Source organism: Armigeres subalbatus, chromosome 1 (genome assembly GCF_024139115.2).
Source record: "Armigeres subalbatus isolate Guangzhou_Male chromosome 1, GZ_Asu_2, whole genome shotgun sequence".
NCBI lineage: Eukaryota > Metazoa > Arthropoda > Insecta > Diptera > Culicidae > Armigeres > Armigeres subalbatus.
In genome coordinates this window covers 294,209,211-294,226,813 of record NC_085139.1, presented here as the reverse complement: position 1 = coordinate 294,226,813, position 17,603 = coordinate 294,209,211, and the positions used below count along the sequence as shown (strand labels likewise).

The 17,603-nt window shown below is 48.4% G+C and overlaps 1 protein-coding gene across 2 annotated transcripts in view; it reads right to left on the bottom strand.

The window, feature by feature from the left end:
• Positions 1–12,174, bottom strand: part of LOC134207734 (protein lava lamp) — a 34,445-nt gene extending 22,271 nt beyond the window's left edge. Inside the window, exons 1-3 of one of the 2 annotated variants that reach the window (XM_062683589.1) lie at positions 12,085–12,174; positions 11,493–11,649; positions 9,224–11,427 (exon numbers count right to left, since the gene is read on the bottom strand). In XM_062683589.1, coding sequence (XP_062539573.1) covers positions 9,224–11,427; positions 11,493–11,582 — 2,294 coding nt within the window. In that variant the 5' untranslated portion in view covers positions 11,583–11,649; positions 12,085–12,174. Of the gene's footprint in view, positions 1–9,223; positions 11,428–11,492; positions 11,650–12,034 lie in introns of both variants that reach the window. The other variant, XM_062683590.1, reaches the window with a different exon arrangement.
• Between the last annotated feature and the right edge of the window lie 5,429 nt (positions 12,175–17,603).

Sequence of the window (17,603 nt, the reverse complement as noted above, 5' to 3'; positions counted from 1 at the left end):
GCCCATTCCTAGGGTGGACTTTCCTAGGCATGGTGGCATCGCATGCACGGGAGAGTACTGTTACCAGCTGCTCGCCGCTAAGGGCTAGGCCTCGTCCCTTTTTCCGTCCGCTGAATGCTGGTCGTATAGTCGATACTGTAGTGAACCGCCAGGTGGTGTAGCCATCATCTACCCTCCAGTTCGAACTACTCGTTTGGCCAGGGCTCCAGAACGTAACGTCGATAATCGACTCGGCCCCGTTCCAGCTGTAGGTACTTTTGGTCCAAGTCCACACCCAACATGGCCAGTGATTCCAACAGGATCTGCCCCCGTTGATTCGTGGAACGGCTTCCCCATGCCACGGCCTATCGAGGAGGCGCATAGCAGCTGCAGAAGAAGACCCCGTTGACTTTGGCAATGACAAAGCCCTCTTGTGTCAAAGACACCAACTTTTGGACTGGGTATTTCCTCGTTGTCCATATCGCCCCCATTTTAAACCCATCGGTGACCCAATTATCGTTCCTGGCGGGTACCCGGTAAGGATCCGCTATGATGTCGATATCCGTCCCCCATTCAGCAACTGTCTGACACAGCAGTTGCTGGGCTGCATCACAGTGGTTCAGGTTTAGCTGCGTTACCTGCACTGTGATTTTGCAGCACGCTTGAACGCCGGGCACTTCAAACCCCCCATGGGGTGCTTGCTGTTCGCAGCTTTGCTGGAACAAATCAAACAATTGGGAGGGTTCATGCAGCATTGTGCCTTATGTCCCTCCAATCCGCAGCGTCGGCAGAGCTTGTTTCTGTCAGGGCCTTTGCAGTCCCATTGCTTGTGCCCCGGTTCCAGGCACTTGAAGCAAACTTCGGGTTGCTCATATGTATATGCCCACAGGGCACACCGACCATCCCACCTTGACGCTCCCTAACTTGACTACCTTGGAGGCGTCCACTGCAGATAGCCGAACCAATGCTACCTGAGTCCCTGCCGGACCTTTCCGTAGCCGAACGGCTGCGGTGGGCGTCTCCACTTCACACTGTCGCCGCAGTGCCGTGACGAGCTCTTCGACTTCGGTGATCTCGTCCAAGTCTTTAACCCTTAGATACAATTCCGTCATGAGTGCGCTCACCTTGGCCGTCTCGCCTAGGAGGACGCCCTTTTGCGAGACGCCCGCTTCAGCTCGAGGATTATCTCGCCCGTCCGGGTGCGTCTTATTCGACGTACGTCGGCACCGAGTTCACCGAGCTTGACGTCACTCCTCATCGCCTTCAAGACGTCCGAGTACTCGAGCCTCGTCCGTCTTGATGACTAGGACATCGCCCCTGGAGCGATTGGCGCCTACCCGAGACTTCTTGCTACCCTCGTTCACCTGGGCCTTCTTTTCGGCCCTTGACGTCTTCGGTTTCCGCTTGTTCTTGACCAGGGTCCAGGAGGCGTAACCCCTTACCACCGTCTTTCCTCGTTGTACGGATCTTCCCAGGTCCATCCTCCCCCGGTTTTGGAGGTACCTGGCCGGGGTTCAGCTTCCCAGCCCCACTACCCTTGTTGGGGTTAGTAATTCTCCGCGTTTTGGAGCGGCCCCCAGGGAGCTCATCCCCTGGAGACTGTCTCCCCCGTTTTTGTGTCTGCTCCGTTGGAGCAGTCACCCCCGACGTAGGGGTAGGCACCGCGTCGGCAAGTCCCTCTGTGTGTTGGCGAATAGGCCCTATCGCAGAGAGGTCAATTTGGGGTGCACGCGGCATCATCATTTTTGATACCAGTCGTGCAGAGGGAAGCAGGCGCGAAGTCGAAGCCGGCAATGCGCTGGCACGATAACATGGTGTTCTTCCTAATAAGCGAGTCACGATGTTCGGAGCTGTAAGGACACGCAGCTAACCTCGAGGGCCCTGGCCCGTTGTGCACTGGCCCCCCTTTGAAGCATTACTTTCTGGTTGTACCGAAGGGACGATGGGCTTGGCGGCAATGGAAACGGTTTAGCGGGTCGGGGATGTAGTCCTGCCTCCCTCGATTGCTGTTGGAGGTGGTCCCTAACCCCGCACTTCCTGGACAACCCAGGATGTCTGTTGAGCAGATTCCCCCTCCATTGCTTAGGAAGAGAAAAATCACACACACCCCTCGGGACATGACCGGGCCCTGTTACCAGTTCACTGGTTCCCAGCTAGCCTAAGCGGAATCTGCTTAGGAGACGTGCCGGAGTTTTAACAGTGGGCTCTGTGTAATCTCTACAAAAAAACCACAGGTCTATAAGCAGCTCTGTACAAGCGACTCGTGCCGGTTCCAAAGCACTTCAGCCTATCAACGGGAGTGCCAACTGGCACATTAGGATCGATACCAGTAAGGTCCTAATTATGGTATACGATAACGGACAGAATCTGGATAGTGGATTGGAAACGACGATTTTGGGCTGACGGTCGTGCTGTTCTACTACCTGAGTAAGGAAGGGTGTCACCGGCTTGAAATGGCGAGTGGGCCGCCTCCGTCTCGGTAAAAAACTAGCAGTCCTCCGAATACGTTCAATACTCGTACACAATTTCTTGGTCAACCGATTCTAGTGGTTGAGATTTTCCCGATTGCGCGATCGGCTCTGAACACGGCCATACAAGTCAAGTCGGCCATACAAGGATTCTATAGAATGAATAATTCAACAAATCACGCAGAAGCAGATGCAGGAGCGGCGAACCCGTTCGCCAGTAGTGGGTTGGTGAGATCACCGCCGTCAGTAGCAGTAGTGCTACAGCAACAACAGCAGCAGAAGCAGGAGCAAAAGGAGCAGAAGAAGCAGGAACAACTGCAGCTGCAGGAGCAACGGCCAGGGCAGAGCGAGTTGGACAAGCCCCCACAAAAGCCGAAAATAGTGGCCGCGAAGAGATTGGTGGAGGAACTCCACAATTTCGTGGATGGGAGGAACAACGTCCATAAGGAGATTAAGGACATGGTTCACAGGATCCGTAAGGCGTTATTATCGGCAGTGAACGAATTCGATACAGCAGCGCTGAGGGCCGATGTAGCGGAGCGCGCATTGGCACAAACTAAGGCACATACTGTTGCAGTTCCGCCGGAACAGGGAGGTATCGGGACATTTTCGTTATATACTAAGAAGCAGGGGAAAGGGAAACTGCTCGGGGTGGAGAGTACACCACTACACCAGCCTCCATGACTCCCAAAAGGGCAAGAACCTCACCGGGAGATGACAGGCCAGGCGGACTCAAGAGGCAGACACGGGCGGACGCTGTCGCCGTCGAAGGGACAGACGCTACTCTACAGGGAGAAGGATGGAGTACCGTAGTAGTTCAGAAGGAGAAGAGAAAAAAAACAGCTGAAGCGAAAACAGGCAAGGAAAATGGAGCAGAGCGGAAAGGAAAGGGGGGAAGCTGTGCTAGTAAAGGCTAACGACGCTACGACGTATATGGCGCTTCTCAAAAAAGGTCCTGAGTTGAGGGACTTGGGCGAAAACGTGATAAGGACCAGGCGCACACAAACCGGAGAGATGCTCTTCAAGTTAAAAAAAAGGACCCTGCGGTTCTTAGCTCGGTTATACAGGAGCGCATTGCGAAACCATTGGGCTCAGAGGTGGAAGTCAAAGCCTTAACTCCAGAGATGGTGATTTTGTGCAGAGACCTAGGCGAGATCACGTCGGAAGAAGAGCTGCGGGGTGCACTACAGGCGCAGTGCAATCTAAGCGAGGTGCAAATGTCGACCCGGATTAGGAAGGCGTATTGAGGCACACTGGAAGTAGGCAAACTGACGGTTGGATGGTCGAAATGCCCATTGAAAGCCACCGCAGAAGGGAGCAAATCTGCGGAGAGATACTTCAAGTGTTTGGGCTTTGGACACCGGACAGGAGCTTGTAAAGGTCCAGACAGATCTAACATGTGCTGGAAATGTGGGGAAACAGGTCATCTTGTGAGAGACTGCACGCAAAGACCGAAGTGTTTGCTTTGCACTTCAGAGGACGGAAATGACCATCAGACGGGTGGCTACAAATGCCCAGCTTACAAGAGGGCGATCGCAGGCCAGCAGTAGTGAAGACAATTCAGATTAATCTGAATCATTGTGAAACCGCACAGCAACTGTTATGGCTGTCTACAGCAGAAACGATGTGCGATGTCGCGATAATAGCAGAGCCGTATCGAGTTCCTCCTGATAATGGCAATTGGGTGACAGATAGAATGGGTTCGACTGCGCTTCAAGTCATGGGCAAATTCCCTATTCAAGAAGTGGTGGAGAGTTCATGCGAAGGCTTCGTGATTGCCAAAATCAACGGCGTCTTTATATGCAGCTGCTTTGCACCTCCAAGGTGAACCGTGGAGCAGTTCAGCCAGATATTGGATCAGTTAACCGATAAGTTGATCGCTTCACCTTTGCGTACAACCCGGCTACACCTTTGATTGACCCGTAACGCTGGGGAGACACCTTTACGTGGTGTGTTACGGGATAAGATCTACCACGGTTACCTTGCCAGCTACAGGCAAATCCTAGCCCAACGAATAGAGTGGAATCAAGGAATACTACCCTTTTTGATTTCTGATAGCATTCTAGATAAGGATCTCAAAAGTAAAACATGAGTATCACTAGTGTCCAATCTACGAATTACACCGTAACAATGCTAATGCTAATGCAGTTAACCGATAAGTTGATCGGACGAAGGCCGGTAGTCATAGGAGGTGACTTCAATGCCTGGGCTGTGGAGTGGGGCAGTCGAGTGACCAACACAAGAGGATATATCCTGCAGGAAGCTCTAGCGAAGCTAGGTGTACGATTGTGCAATGAATGCTCGGTGAGCACATGTCAGAGAGATGGGAGGGAGTCTACCCAAGTAACCATTAGCACTATATTACACCAAACCGCCATATAGGGCCACTATACGGCTATTTAAAAACTTATAAGCATTAAAGTAGCACTATATAGCCGATTTGGCGGAATATAGTGCTTATTGGTTACTTGGGTATCATCGATATCACGTTGTGCAGTCCTTCGTTGACGACAAGTATGGACTGGAGAGTTAGCGAGGAGTAAACTCACAGCGACCACCAGGCGATTCGCTACCGTATTGGCCAACGAAACCCTGGTGGAAAACGAAAGCCTTCAACAAAGACCTATTCGTTGAGGCACTTCGACCGGACAGCAGTACCGAGGTCATTGATGCGGCCGAGCTAACAAGAAGGATGGTAAGGGCTTGCGATGCTACAATGCCACGAAAACTAGAACCGAGTAGCAATCGGCGTCCTGCTTACTGGTGGGACGACAGGCTCAGTACGCTACGAGATGTTTGCCTCAAAGCTCGGAGGCGGGCACAGAGAGCAAGGACGGAACCAGAGAGAGAGGAACGCAAGGCGGCGTTCCGGGAAGCTAGGACCGCATTGAAACGGGCTATCCAACTTAGCAAGTCAGTCTGCTACAAATAGCTGTGCCGAGAAGCAGACGCCAACTTCTGGGGGACGCGTATCGGGTCGTGATAGCGAAGATCAAAGGCCCATCGACGCCAGCTGAAATGTGCCCGGACAAGTTGAAGGCAATTGTGGAAGGTCTTTTCCCGAAACATGATCCGACCATGTGGCCGCCAACACCGTACGACGAAGAAGGAGAAGCAAACCCCGTAGATCGACAAGTATCCAATAGCGAGCTTGCAAAAGCGACTAAGCGCCTGAAAGCAAAAAAAGCCCCCGGTCCGGATGGAATACCGAACGTTGCGTTAAAAGCCTGAGATCCTGGCATACCCGGACATGTTCAAGAAGGTGCTACAAAAGTACCTGGACGAAGACAATTTTCCAGAAATGTGGAAGATCCAGAAGCTGGTGTTGCTGCCTAAGCCAGGAAAGTCACCCGGCAATCCGGCCGCGTACAGGCCTATATGCCTGTTAGACACGCTCGGGAAGCTTCTTGAGAGAATCATCCTCAATAAGCTGACGAAATGTACAGAGGGAGAACGCGGCTTGTCGAATATGCAATTTGGATTCCATAAAGCAGTAACGATGATGGATGCAATTCTAACAGTGCTCGAGTGAGCTGAGAAGGCGTCCAAGCAGAAAATACGAGGAGATCGGTACTGCGCAGTGATCACGATAGACGTGAAGAACGCGTTCAACAGCGCCAGCTTTGAAGCTATCGCGGCGGCGCTTCACAGAATGCGGGTCCTCAACTATCTCTGCAATATCCTGAAAAGTTATTTTCAGGATAGAGTTCTGATATACGATACGAACAAAGGACATAAATCGATGCGCGTTACAGCGGGTGTTCCCCAGGGCTCCATACTTGGTCCAACTCTTTGGGACGGAATGTATGACGGAGTGTTGACTTTGCGGCTACCCAGGAAAGTAAAAATCGTGGGTTTTGCGGACGACGTGTCACTAGTGGTGATGGGCGAGACTCTTGAAGAAGTGGAGGTGTTGGTGATGGAGACGATAGTCATGATCGAGCGCTGGATGAGCGGTGTTAAGCTGCAGATAGCTCAACACGAACACTCAACACGAACACACAAAACGAAGGTCATATTAGTCAGCAACTGCAAAGCGATCCAGCGGATGGAGATCGTCGTCGGAGGCCATGCAATTGCTTCGAAGCGATCACTGAAGTACTTGGGAGTGATGATCGACGATCGGCTAAATTTCAACAGCCACGTTGACTACGTCTGTGAAAAGTCGGCGAAGGCAATGAACGCAATAGCGAGGATCATGCCAAACGTTGGCGGCCCACGAAGCAGCACAAGGCGTCTGTTAGCTAGTGTCTCGTCATCGATACTGCGGTATGGGGTTTCTGCTTGGGGAAATGCACTGCAAACCAAGCGGAACCGGGAAAAGCTGAAAAGTGTGTTCCGGCTGATGGCCATTCGAGTCGCGAGCGCATATAGAACGATATCGTCGGAAGCAGTATGCGTTATCGGATGGTACCCATTTGCATCACCCTGGCGGAAGACATCGAGTGCTACCAGTGGAGAGACACCGGAAACATGAGAAAGGTGGCGAAAATTCGTTCGATGGCGATGTGGCAGCAGAAGTGGAACAGTACGGAGAAAGGAAGGTGGACCCACCGGCTCATTCCAAATCTTTCGACGTGGATGAACAGAAAGCATGACGAAGTAAACTTCTACGTGACGCAGTGCCTATCGGGCCACGGATGCTTTCGGAAGTATTTACATCGGTTTGGACACAAATTCCTCGTTATGTCCAGAATGTGAGAATGTTGAAGAGGCGCCGGAGCATGTGGTGTTCGATTGTCCGCGATTTACGGAAAATCGTAGAGAAATGCCTGTCCCAAGGGCGGATAATATCGCAGAGCGAATGTGTCACGAGGAAGACACGTGGAATTCGGTAAGCAGAGTCGTGACGCAAATACTGTCGGAGCTGCAGCGTAGATGGAGGCGAGATCAGCGAATAAGTGCCAGTTCTGGGGAGTATTCAGCGCAGTGAGCAGATTTTGGCTTCGGGTCGTCGGGGCGCCGGTGAATCGCCGGTTCGGCACTCGAACAGCCAGCCTGCAGAAGAAAGAATAAGGAAGCGATTCGGATACGTAGGGCATCCGAAGACGAAGTCGGCGCAATGCGTGAAAGCGTCCCCTGCGATAGCCTCCGGTAGTCGGGGCACCACCAGTGGGGAAGTTTCCTTTACCGGAACTGGTGGACCAACCTCGACGCCGGAGGGAGTCAGAAGGATTCGAGGAGGATCGAGACTACGTTGTAGTAGAGCAGAGGATCAGCCAGCCAGTCGGCGAACTAGCATAAGCTAGTGGCCGGAGTTTTAGAAGAAGTGCATGAGCGCTATTCCAGCTGGGTTCGAGGGCAGCCCTAACAAGGGGGACCCAACAAACATGAATAAAGCTAAACTAACCAACGCATCAGGTGCGAGAGAGATGGAGCAGAATGACACGAGTAGCGAAGTAGTCGAGCGATAACGACATGCAAATAGTCGAAAAGCAACAGCACAATACAGTGGAGATAAGGTCGAGTGAGTGGCGTCCTGTCAACCTTGACCGTAGTCATGGTGCAAACTCGATGACATTATCGACTTCACCAATGGACGGGGCAATATGTCGACGGGTCTGAAGCTGAACTTGCTCAAGCTTCGCAACTTGGATCTTGCTACAAAGCAGGATCAGGCAGTGCTTGCAGCGAGGCTGGAAGGATGTGGTAAAGCGGAGAAGAGCACACAGACTGCTCCCTTCCCCTTCCATAGTACCACAACCATGACACAGGAGGCGTTAGATTTTGCACTCAGCGACAGAGCGGCAGAAAGGAGGACAGACAAGCAAGCCAGGGACTCGCCTGGCATTAGGCGCCATGAACAGAACGCAAAAAGGCATCGGGGAGCGCAAATCAAGATAGCGGGCCCACGGAAGTGAGGAAGCCGCAAGTGAAAGCGGCAAACACGCGCCCGGCGAGAGCCAGGGAGACAGAAGGGTGAAGCACTTCTCATTACAACAGAGAAAGAGCGTTACGCCGACGTGCTCAAGACGATGCGCTGCGCCGAGATACTGGCGGACCTTGGTAAAGAGGTTTCCAGCATAAAGCGGACGAGAACCGGCGAGATGATCCTTGTCTTAAAAAGGGGCTCACATGCGAACGGTACCTCATATGGTGCGCTAGCCTAGGCGAGAGTGTAGAAGTGAGGGCTTTACACGACGAAGTGACTCTCCAATGTAAGCAGCTGAATGAGGCCACGACATCGGAAGAGACTCTGCCTTGGTCCTTGATGGTGGTAGCAAAGGCGCCTGAGGACCACAGGGGACGCAGATTGCCACGGTGAAGTTACCTGCCACCGACGCTAACAAGGTAATCAAAGCCGGTAAGCTGAAAGTTGGCTGGTCGTATGTCCAGTCAGCCTCTACTAACTACCGGTAGTCGATATGTGTTCCGCTGCCTAGAAGCGGGACACAAATCAACTGCCAGAGACAATTGAAATGAATGATTTATAATTTAAAATTTATCATACAAATAAGGATGATAATGTTAAGAAAACACGGAACACCTAGTATAAGAGTTGAATACATACATGCAGTATTAGATAATTAACAAATGAAATTAGTTAAAAAAAACTTTATATGTCGCAGCTTGACGCTCGACTTTTATACACGCAAAATCGAAAGCAGTGGCTGATTTCCAACCCAGGGTTGCGAGCATCTAGACGTTTACTTCTATGCTCGGAAATAAACGAACAAGGACAAATATATGAAAACCTGTTCTTTGTGATGTGATGAAAAAGACGCACAGTTTAAACTGAGCTGTCCGCAAACAGTCCTAAACAATCCTAAACTCACCTGTCCACTTCATCGACCCCACCGGGCGGTTCCGCCAGTTGCTGCTTCCGACAGGCCTTCTCGAAGCTCTCGATTTCCTGCTTCTCGCTGGCCGTCAGCCCCTCGACGATTTCGATCGACTCCGCCGAGCTGACCTTCTCCAGGCTGAGCTTCTCGATCTTGTCCAACAGTTCGATGTTCTCCACCATGTAGCGGTCCAGCTTCTGCTGCAGCTCGGTGCGCTCCTCCTCCAGCCGGTGCACCTGCTCGACCAGCTGCTCCCGATCGGCGACGCACTTCTCCAGCTGTTCCTCCGTTTCGATCGACGACATGTGCTCGGAAATAACCGTGCCGGACTGGTCCGCTTGGTCCTGGTGTTCCTTAACCTGGTCGCGCATCATCTCCAGCTGGGTTTTGGTCGAGTTCAGGTCGTCCGTCATGTCGATCTTCTGCTCCTCGAGCAGCTGGATGGCCGTGGTTTGATTGTGGCAAGTGGTTTCGAGGATTTTGATGCGCTTCTCCAGTTCGGAGTCCGGCAGTGCGCCATCGTAGTTGACGAGATGAAGCTGAAGGTTGCCCTTCTCTTCCTCAACTTCGGCGAGGCGCTGGGTGAGCGTTTGGACCTCGTCAGTGAGGCGGACCACTTCCTCGTGCACGGAGGATGTTTTCTTGAAGGAATCGACCTGCTTTTGAAGTTGCTTGATCTTCAGTTTGGATTTGATCATGCTCTTGTTGGCTTCATCAAGCTGCTGCTTGAGTTTGGAGTTCTCGACTTCGGCTTCCTCTTCAGCCGATTTGGGAAATAGGGGCTTGGGCCCGGCAGTTTTGAGTTTTTCCTGAAGAACGGAGAAGTTTGCATTGAGAACGTTTAGTTCGACGGTTTTTTCCTGAAGGTTTTCCTGCAATTCAGCTTGCTGCTGCGAGTAGTTGTCGATCTCTTGTTTTTGCGCCTGGATTGTGGCCTCCAGCGAGCGAATCTTTTCAAGGAGGTCTTCTTCGGGTGCGACTTTGCGAGAGAGTTCCTCCTCGAGTTCATGAATGCGGTCCAACAGTTCCTGATACTTTTCGTCGTTTTCGCCGAACTTTGCCTGCTCAGCCTCGGCATCGGTGATGAAATCGTACTTTTGACTTTCCAGTTCAGTGATGCGATGCTGGAGACTCTGGTTGAGCTTGTTCAGTTCGCTAATCTTGGTGCTGAAGTCTTGAACATCCTCTAGCTTCTGCTTGAGGCTGGCATTTTCCACCGTCAGATCGTATCGAGCTGTCTCCAGAATATTGTTCATCTCTTCCAAGTTGGAGATTTTGCTGTTTTTCTCATCAAGCTCAACTTGCAGACGGTTGAGCTCGGCTTTCATGTTCGACTCCGCTTGCACAAAGTTCGTTTGCATGCGAAACATTTCCTGCTTAGTGTCCTCCAGCAAATCAACAGTGTTTTTGCCCTTCAAAGAAAGATTTTCCGACATCAGAGAAACGGCCTGTGTTCGTGCTTCGATTACGCACTCTTTCTCTTTCAGGGCTTCCTCCAAATCCAGAATTTTTCGTTCCAAGTTACGAACAACCTCATCCTTCTCGGGAATATTCTCCTTGTTGGTCAGTTCCTGTTCCAAAATCTTGACCCTGCCTTCCAGATAATTCAAACGTTCGACGTCAAAATTGGAACTGACTCCGCTTCCGACCAACTGCGTCAAATCTGAAGTCGATTTATTGAACTCGAATCGACCCATCTTCAGCGGCGTCAATAAGGTCAAATCCCCGGTGGATCGTCCGAATTCCACCGAGCGTTCCAGCGTCTGCTGAGTGCTCTCCAATTTATGCTTCAGCTCGATCACCCGTTCCTCCATCTCCCGCTTGTGGCTCTCCCTGGCTGCCATTTTCAGCCGATTCTGTTCCATCTGCTGCCTGAGCAGGTTAAATTTTTCACTGCCCGGCGTTTCGGAACGAGCTCGAACCGGCATCGGACCAGGCATCACCGGGAGGGACATGTGCTGCTGCTCTTCATACTCTTCCCCGGTGACGTCGAAACTTTCCTCGTTGATGCGGGTGGCCAGCAGATCCTGGTGCACTTCCGAGCTCGATGCACGGCTCAACCGGGACTTGGTCGCTTTCGTTTTGTACTGCGTCAAGCGCTGGGCAATGTTCTTGACTTTCTCCTGCGCCGAAGCGGTCTTCTTGCCTTGGGCACTCTCCGTCTGACGGACCAGCTCACGCAATGCGGTTATCTTCGCCTAAAATACGTAAGAATGTTCGCATTCTAGACATAAGGTAAGACGTTAGGCAAATAAAAACTCACCTGCTGTTGATTGAAGTTCTCCTGCAGGCTGGTCAAATCGGGAGTCGAGCCCGTCCCGGGGTCACCACCGCCAGGATCGTACGCAGACATGATTCTTTCTTATTGCTTGCTTTAATTCTTATTACCTTTTTTAGTCACAATGATACAAACATAATTCCTGAAAGACGAAAAAACAGACACAAGGTCATTAAATAATCAAAAATTACTTTCACTTTCTTTCTCGTTGCTTTGCTCAATCGATCGATCCAACCATATTTGTGTTGTTTTAATCAAACCTCCTCAAAAATTTGATGTTCGTTACGCTTGAAATCACCCTCAAACGGAGGCCACTTGAGCCTTTGTTTCGCATTGCATTCGACATATAATTCAAAACTTGTAAAAGAAGTATTTGTTGCACTTCGAATTCACTTCGTATCAAATTTACTGCTGGAGCACCACCGTGACGTCAACCATTTTTCGAGGTGAGATGTTGCAACCTTTTCCAGCTAGTTTTTTTCCGCGAATAACACTTTCCCATTGAAAATTTCTAACACCACACTTGCCTGGACGTTCGATCTTCGTTTTGCACTAGTTTTCAGACGGAAATACTCACTTTTAACGGATATTTTTTGCTATTTTACGTAGTAAACGAATCCAACAAACAGAGAATTACACATCATCACTTCGAATTTGGAAAAGTGACAGCAGCGAACGGGGAAGCGTTGCCAGCTGAATTTATTTTGCTTTGTTTTGATCCGAATTTGACAATCATATGTTCCACCCATGCATGGGCGGCCGCAGTGCTGTGGGGGCAAAGAATGCGTGAAATGTTTCAAACCTGTAGGGATTTAAGTTATTATTTATCTTTAGATTCTTTATTTATAATTTGATCACAGCACTAGACACTACCGCTCTATACCGTTCACGTCCTCGTAGTCCCTCTCCTCGCGAAGCCGTGCTCCCAGTTTTCCGTCTTGATATCCATGGTCTGTAAATAATCAGGTTAGTATATTCGAAAACCAAGTAATGTGTTTGTAAGCATTCTATACAGAACCCTACACCCCTACCTTTCTTTGAAAAGAGTATGAATGGCGTGAGGATGTTAATACATTATATAATCCTTGAGTCGGCTCGACTCGGCTCTGGTTCCTCTTGGATCGCTCACTTGTAGATGGCCCGGATGGCCCGGCTTTTCTGTTGCGTTTCATGTCTGCTGTCATCTATGTTCCCGCCGAGGAAATCGTTCTCATCAGAAATACCGTTCCCATCAGGATGACCGTTTTCACCCGTCTGATAGGCTGTGTCGGGATGGTCCGGCTCGTCACGATTACGGTGATCGTTCGTGTCAGAAATTTTTGGTATACGTTTCAGATGAGCTGCACTTCTTCTGAATTGCTTTCCTGAAGAATTTGAACGAATTGTAACGTCCGTTCCTCTCTTCTCCATTACGACGAACTCCTCCGGGGAGAAATTAGAGCTTAGCTTATTATCTTTTTTCGGACGTTTTGCCAGTACGTGGTCGCCGATCTCGATACTACTACGCTTTGCTTTTCGACGACAATCTGCGTACACCCTCCCTTTTTCTTTCTGAATGCTATCTTGGTCTCTTACGTCCTCATCATAGCAATTTACAGTGGAGGGATGTATGGCAGTTTGGTACGTATACGCCGTCCGAACATCAACTCCGCTGGAGATTTTCCAGTTGTAGGGTGCGCTGTAGAGTGATACGTTAAAATATACTGACGCAATTCTTTCCGCCAATCATGTCCAAGCTCTTGAGAAATTCGGAGACGTTTAAGTATAGACCGATTCTGCCGTTCCACTTCTCCATTCATCTGGGGCCATTAGGGAATACTGCTTCCAGACGAATGCCTTGCTCTTTGCAGAACGCGTTGAATTCTTCAGAGGAAAATTGTGGGGCCGTTATCTGCGCGCAATGAAACAGACAATCCATACCGTGAAAACATTATCGACAGTTGACCTATTGTTGATGCAGATGTTATTTCCTGCATTTCAACTACTTCTAGATATCTGCTGTAGTAGTCAATACACACAAACAAATTCTCACCATCCGGAAGTGGACCTAAAAAATCAACTGCTATTTGCTCCCATGGGCGCGAAGGAAATTCCTTGCGAATCATCGGCTCTGGAGGGTTAGGTGCCGATACTAATGTGCATCCACGACAATTTTTGACGAACTGTTCAATATGCTGATCCATTGGCCACCAGACATTTGCGCGTAATGACCCTTCATCATCCTAATTCCAGGATGACCTTCGTGTGCGAGATGCAAGACACGCTGTTGTAGACTCTGAGGTATTATGACTCTGTCTCCTCTTATCAGCACATTGTTAACAAAACATAATTCTGTTGAGATCATCTTGTAGCTCAAAGGTAGTTCATCAATCGAGTTGGAATTCAACGCCTCGATCACTAGTTGTATGACTTCATCCCTTTCGCTAGCAGTTTCGATTTCGGGCCAAGTCAATGCGACCGTTGATACTGCCGCAGAAACAATTTCGTGAACTATTAATTCCTCAGCTTCATCAAACGGTTTAGGAACAGCAGTAGAAAGTCGTGACATAACATCCGCAATGTTTGATGGCCCGGGAATATGCACGATATTATATGTGAAACTCTGAAGTCGCAATACCCACCGTTCAATACGTGCGCATGGACGAGATGCAGGCGTGAATAAAAAGGTTAGGGCTTTGCAATCGGTCAGCAGATTAAATTCTCTACCAATTAAATACACTTGAAACTTTTCAACACTCCATACAAGTGACAAAGCCTCCTTCTCAGTCTGACAATATCTTTTTTCAGTGTCGGTTAGCGACTTCGAAGCATAACATACGACTCTTGAATCTCCTTGCTTATTCGTTTGGATGAGAACTGCACCTAAAGCAACTGGACTAGCATCGGCGAACAATGACGTTTCATCATCCACATTGAAAAATCCTAGACAACTGATATTGGACAATGACGACTTTATGGCATTGAATGCTTGCTCTTCGGTATCTCCCCACTGAAACTTAATTCCTTTCTGAATTAACTTCCTCAGTGGCTCATCCATTTCTGCTAGCTTCGGAATGAACTTCGCCATATAGTTCGCTAAGCCCAGAAAACTTCTCACCTCGCTGTCGTTCACAGGACGGCGAAAATCTATTATTGCATCTCGCTTAACATCGGATGGCCTTATGCCTTTTTGATCAATTTTATATCCCAGAAATTCAAAGTCGGTGACGCGTATTTTGCATTTTTCCCAATTCAGGACTACCCCTCGTTCTTTAAACCTTTCGAGAACCTGGAATCAATTTAATAGCAAATCAATAAAACGTTAGTTGTAGTAAATTTTCAGATTTATTTATTACTAATTTAGTATCAAATACACGTTTCGTTCGTTTTTTTTTATCATACCTTGCGTAAGCGGATGTCGTGTTCCTCAACTGTACTACCCTCTACTCCTACGTCGTCAAGATACACATAGGTTTCCTCGCATTCTGCTATCATCTCATCCTTCGTACGTTGAAAAATTTCCGGTGCGGAAACAAGACCAAATGGAAGTCGTTTGAAACGGTAGAGCCCACGATGGGTAATGAACGTCATAACATCTTTGGTTTCCTCATCAAGTTCCAGTAGAAAGAATGCGTCCTTGACATCCAATACACTCCATATTTTTCCTTTTCCAATTCTAGCGAGCACATCTTCGATAATTGGCATTGGATGTCGGTCGCGAATAACTGCCTGGTTAATACGTCTTAAATCCACGCACAGTCTAATCGAACCGTTTGCCTTTACTGGCCACTACTAACGGTGACCCGTATGTTGCTGGCCCTCGTTTCACTTCAATGATGTCCCGTTGTAGAAGATCCTCTATCTTCTCCGTCACAGCGTTCTCTAGATGAATGGGCACTCGCCGCAGTGGCTGAAAAACTGGTTTCACGTCAGGATCCATGCGGATATGCACTTGTATGTCCGAAATTTTGGAAACGGAACACACTTTGTATCCGAGACATCCAGTACTTGATTCACGTCCAAGCCGATTTTCAGAATTCCTAATTTCTTCGAGGTACCGTCACCCAACAAATTTCGTTGCCCACCTACGACAACGAAAAATGTGGCCTCAGTCGATCGCCTCCCGATCTCGACAACTGCATCAAAAGTGCCCAAAATTGAAAGTGGCACGTTATTACCATAGGCTTTCAGAACTGCCTCGCTTCCCTTCTCACATCTAATCACGACAACTTTTTGCGCTTTCATAGCTTCCCATGTCTTTGCAGTTATTATGTTTACTTCTGAGCCTGAATCGACGAATACCTCCACTGAGACTCCTCCGATTTTGCACTGAAATACGTTCGATTCACTTCCCATATGAAACGTGTAATATACCTTTTCTTTGTCTTCTGATGTTTCTGTATCTTGCTCCTGGGTGGGCGTGTTCTGGCAAACTTCCTCGATTGCTTGAACTTTTTTAGGGGGGAATGTTTGTTGGGCTGGACCAGGACGTTTACGACAAACTACTTCAAAATGCCCGATTTTTCGGCATCTGCGACAGTGTTGATCCCTTGCTGGACATGATGGTGCCTTTGAAAAATGCCCGTATTTTCCGCAACCGTAACAAATAATGTCTACTTCGTTAATTCCTGTTTTGAACGGTCCATGATTGAATCGCTTCAATATTCGGCCCTGTTGGCGTTCCCCTTTGATTTCCACGTCTTTATTTTACAGATTTCGACTGACTACTATCGCTGTGGACGCTGATTCTCAGTTCCTTTTCTTGCAGCCGGACACTCTCCATGGATGTTCCCAAAACTTCAATATCTGACAGCGACTGATCTTTCTCGAGGATTTTTCTTCGGAGCTCCGGTAAATTGCACCCTCGACAATTACATCGATAAGCACAATCTCCTCTAGGATATTCCGAATATCTTTTAGAATATTTATCGAATCCACAGTCCTCAGCTGTTGACGTAAACGCAATAGATAGTGAGAGAAAAACTTTCATGAACGCCTTGTTTCATATTTCTCAACTTATGCCTCTCCAGAACATCTTGACAGCGTGGCTTAAAGTACGCATCCAAACGATCAACAGCCACATCGTACCACCGTTTTTCTAACATAACCAGCGGAAAAATCTTCGGTACCTTCAAACTTTTATAAACCTTCTGCAATTGAGGACCACCAAAGTGCAGCAACATTTTCGAACGCTTTATTTTTCTGATCGACTATCTGATCGGAGTCGAAATAAAACTCCAGAGAGTCTTTCCATTTGCGCCATTCCTTTGCCAATTTACTTGGTTCTATTTGTTCGCATCGGAACATTGGCAGGGGTCGACTTTCATCCATCTATAAATCACAAAAAAACTCCGTTGTTTATTTTTTTTAAATATTCCACTGAAGCGTGTTTTCATTTTATAGCGCTTTAATTTGATTTAATTTGGAACCATTCACAAGAACTATTTTCAATTTATAATCACACAACCCATGTCACATCACATAAAATGTCGAATAGACTTTTTTCATTGTTTTATTTAGCAAAAACACAAAAATACGCTTAAATCATACACATATGCACCTTATCCTTTTTAAATTTTACTGTATTATAATACAACCATTACAAACCAACCTCATATTTCATGGAGGTACTTCTTTTTAACTTCAGGCTCCCTGCACTGGAGCTGAATTGGTGTATATAGCTCCCTGCTATATCTACTTGCATTTAGATTTTCAAAACTCCACACACGGTCAACACAACGTTGACTTCTGATTGCCATACAGTGTATTAGGTATTAGCCTCTAGGCTCCCTGCACTAGAGCTATACAGCATAGCTACCGGCTATGCCCCATGTGTACTTCTTTTGGTATCTACCCAAGTGCAACACAATACATATGCTTGCTGTGGATCGCTCCCCATCTGGGCTCCCTGCCCTAGAATTACACAAAATAGCTCCCTGCTATTTGTTCCGTTGACTTGTAGGCTCCCTGCTCTAAAACAATAATAGTCCTATTCAATGAAACAGTTTGAACTCTACTTATTAAGTTTGGTGTAAACGTAAATGTACTCACTAAAATGTTTTTTTCTTTTTTTTTTTTGCAAATGGCAAATAGCTCCCTACTATGACTGCTTTCCTT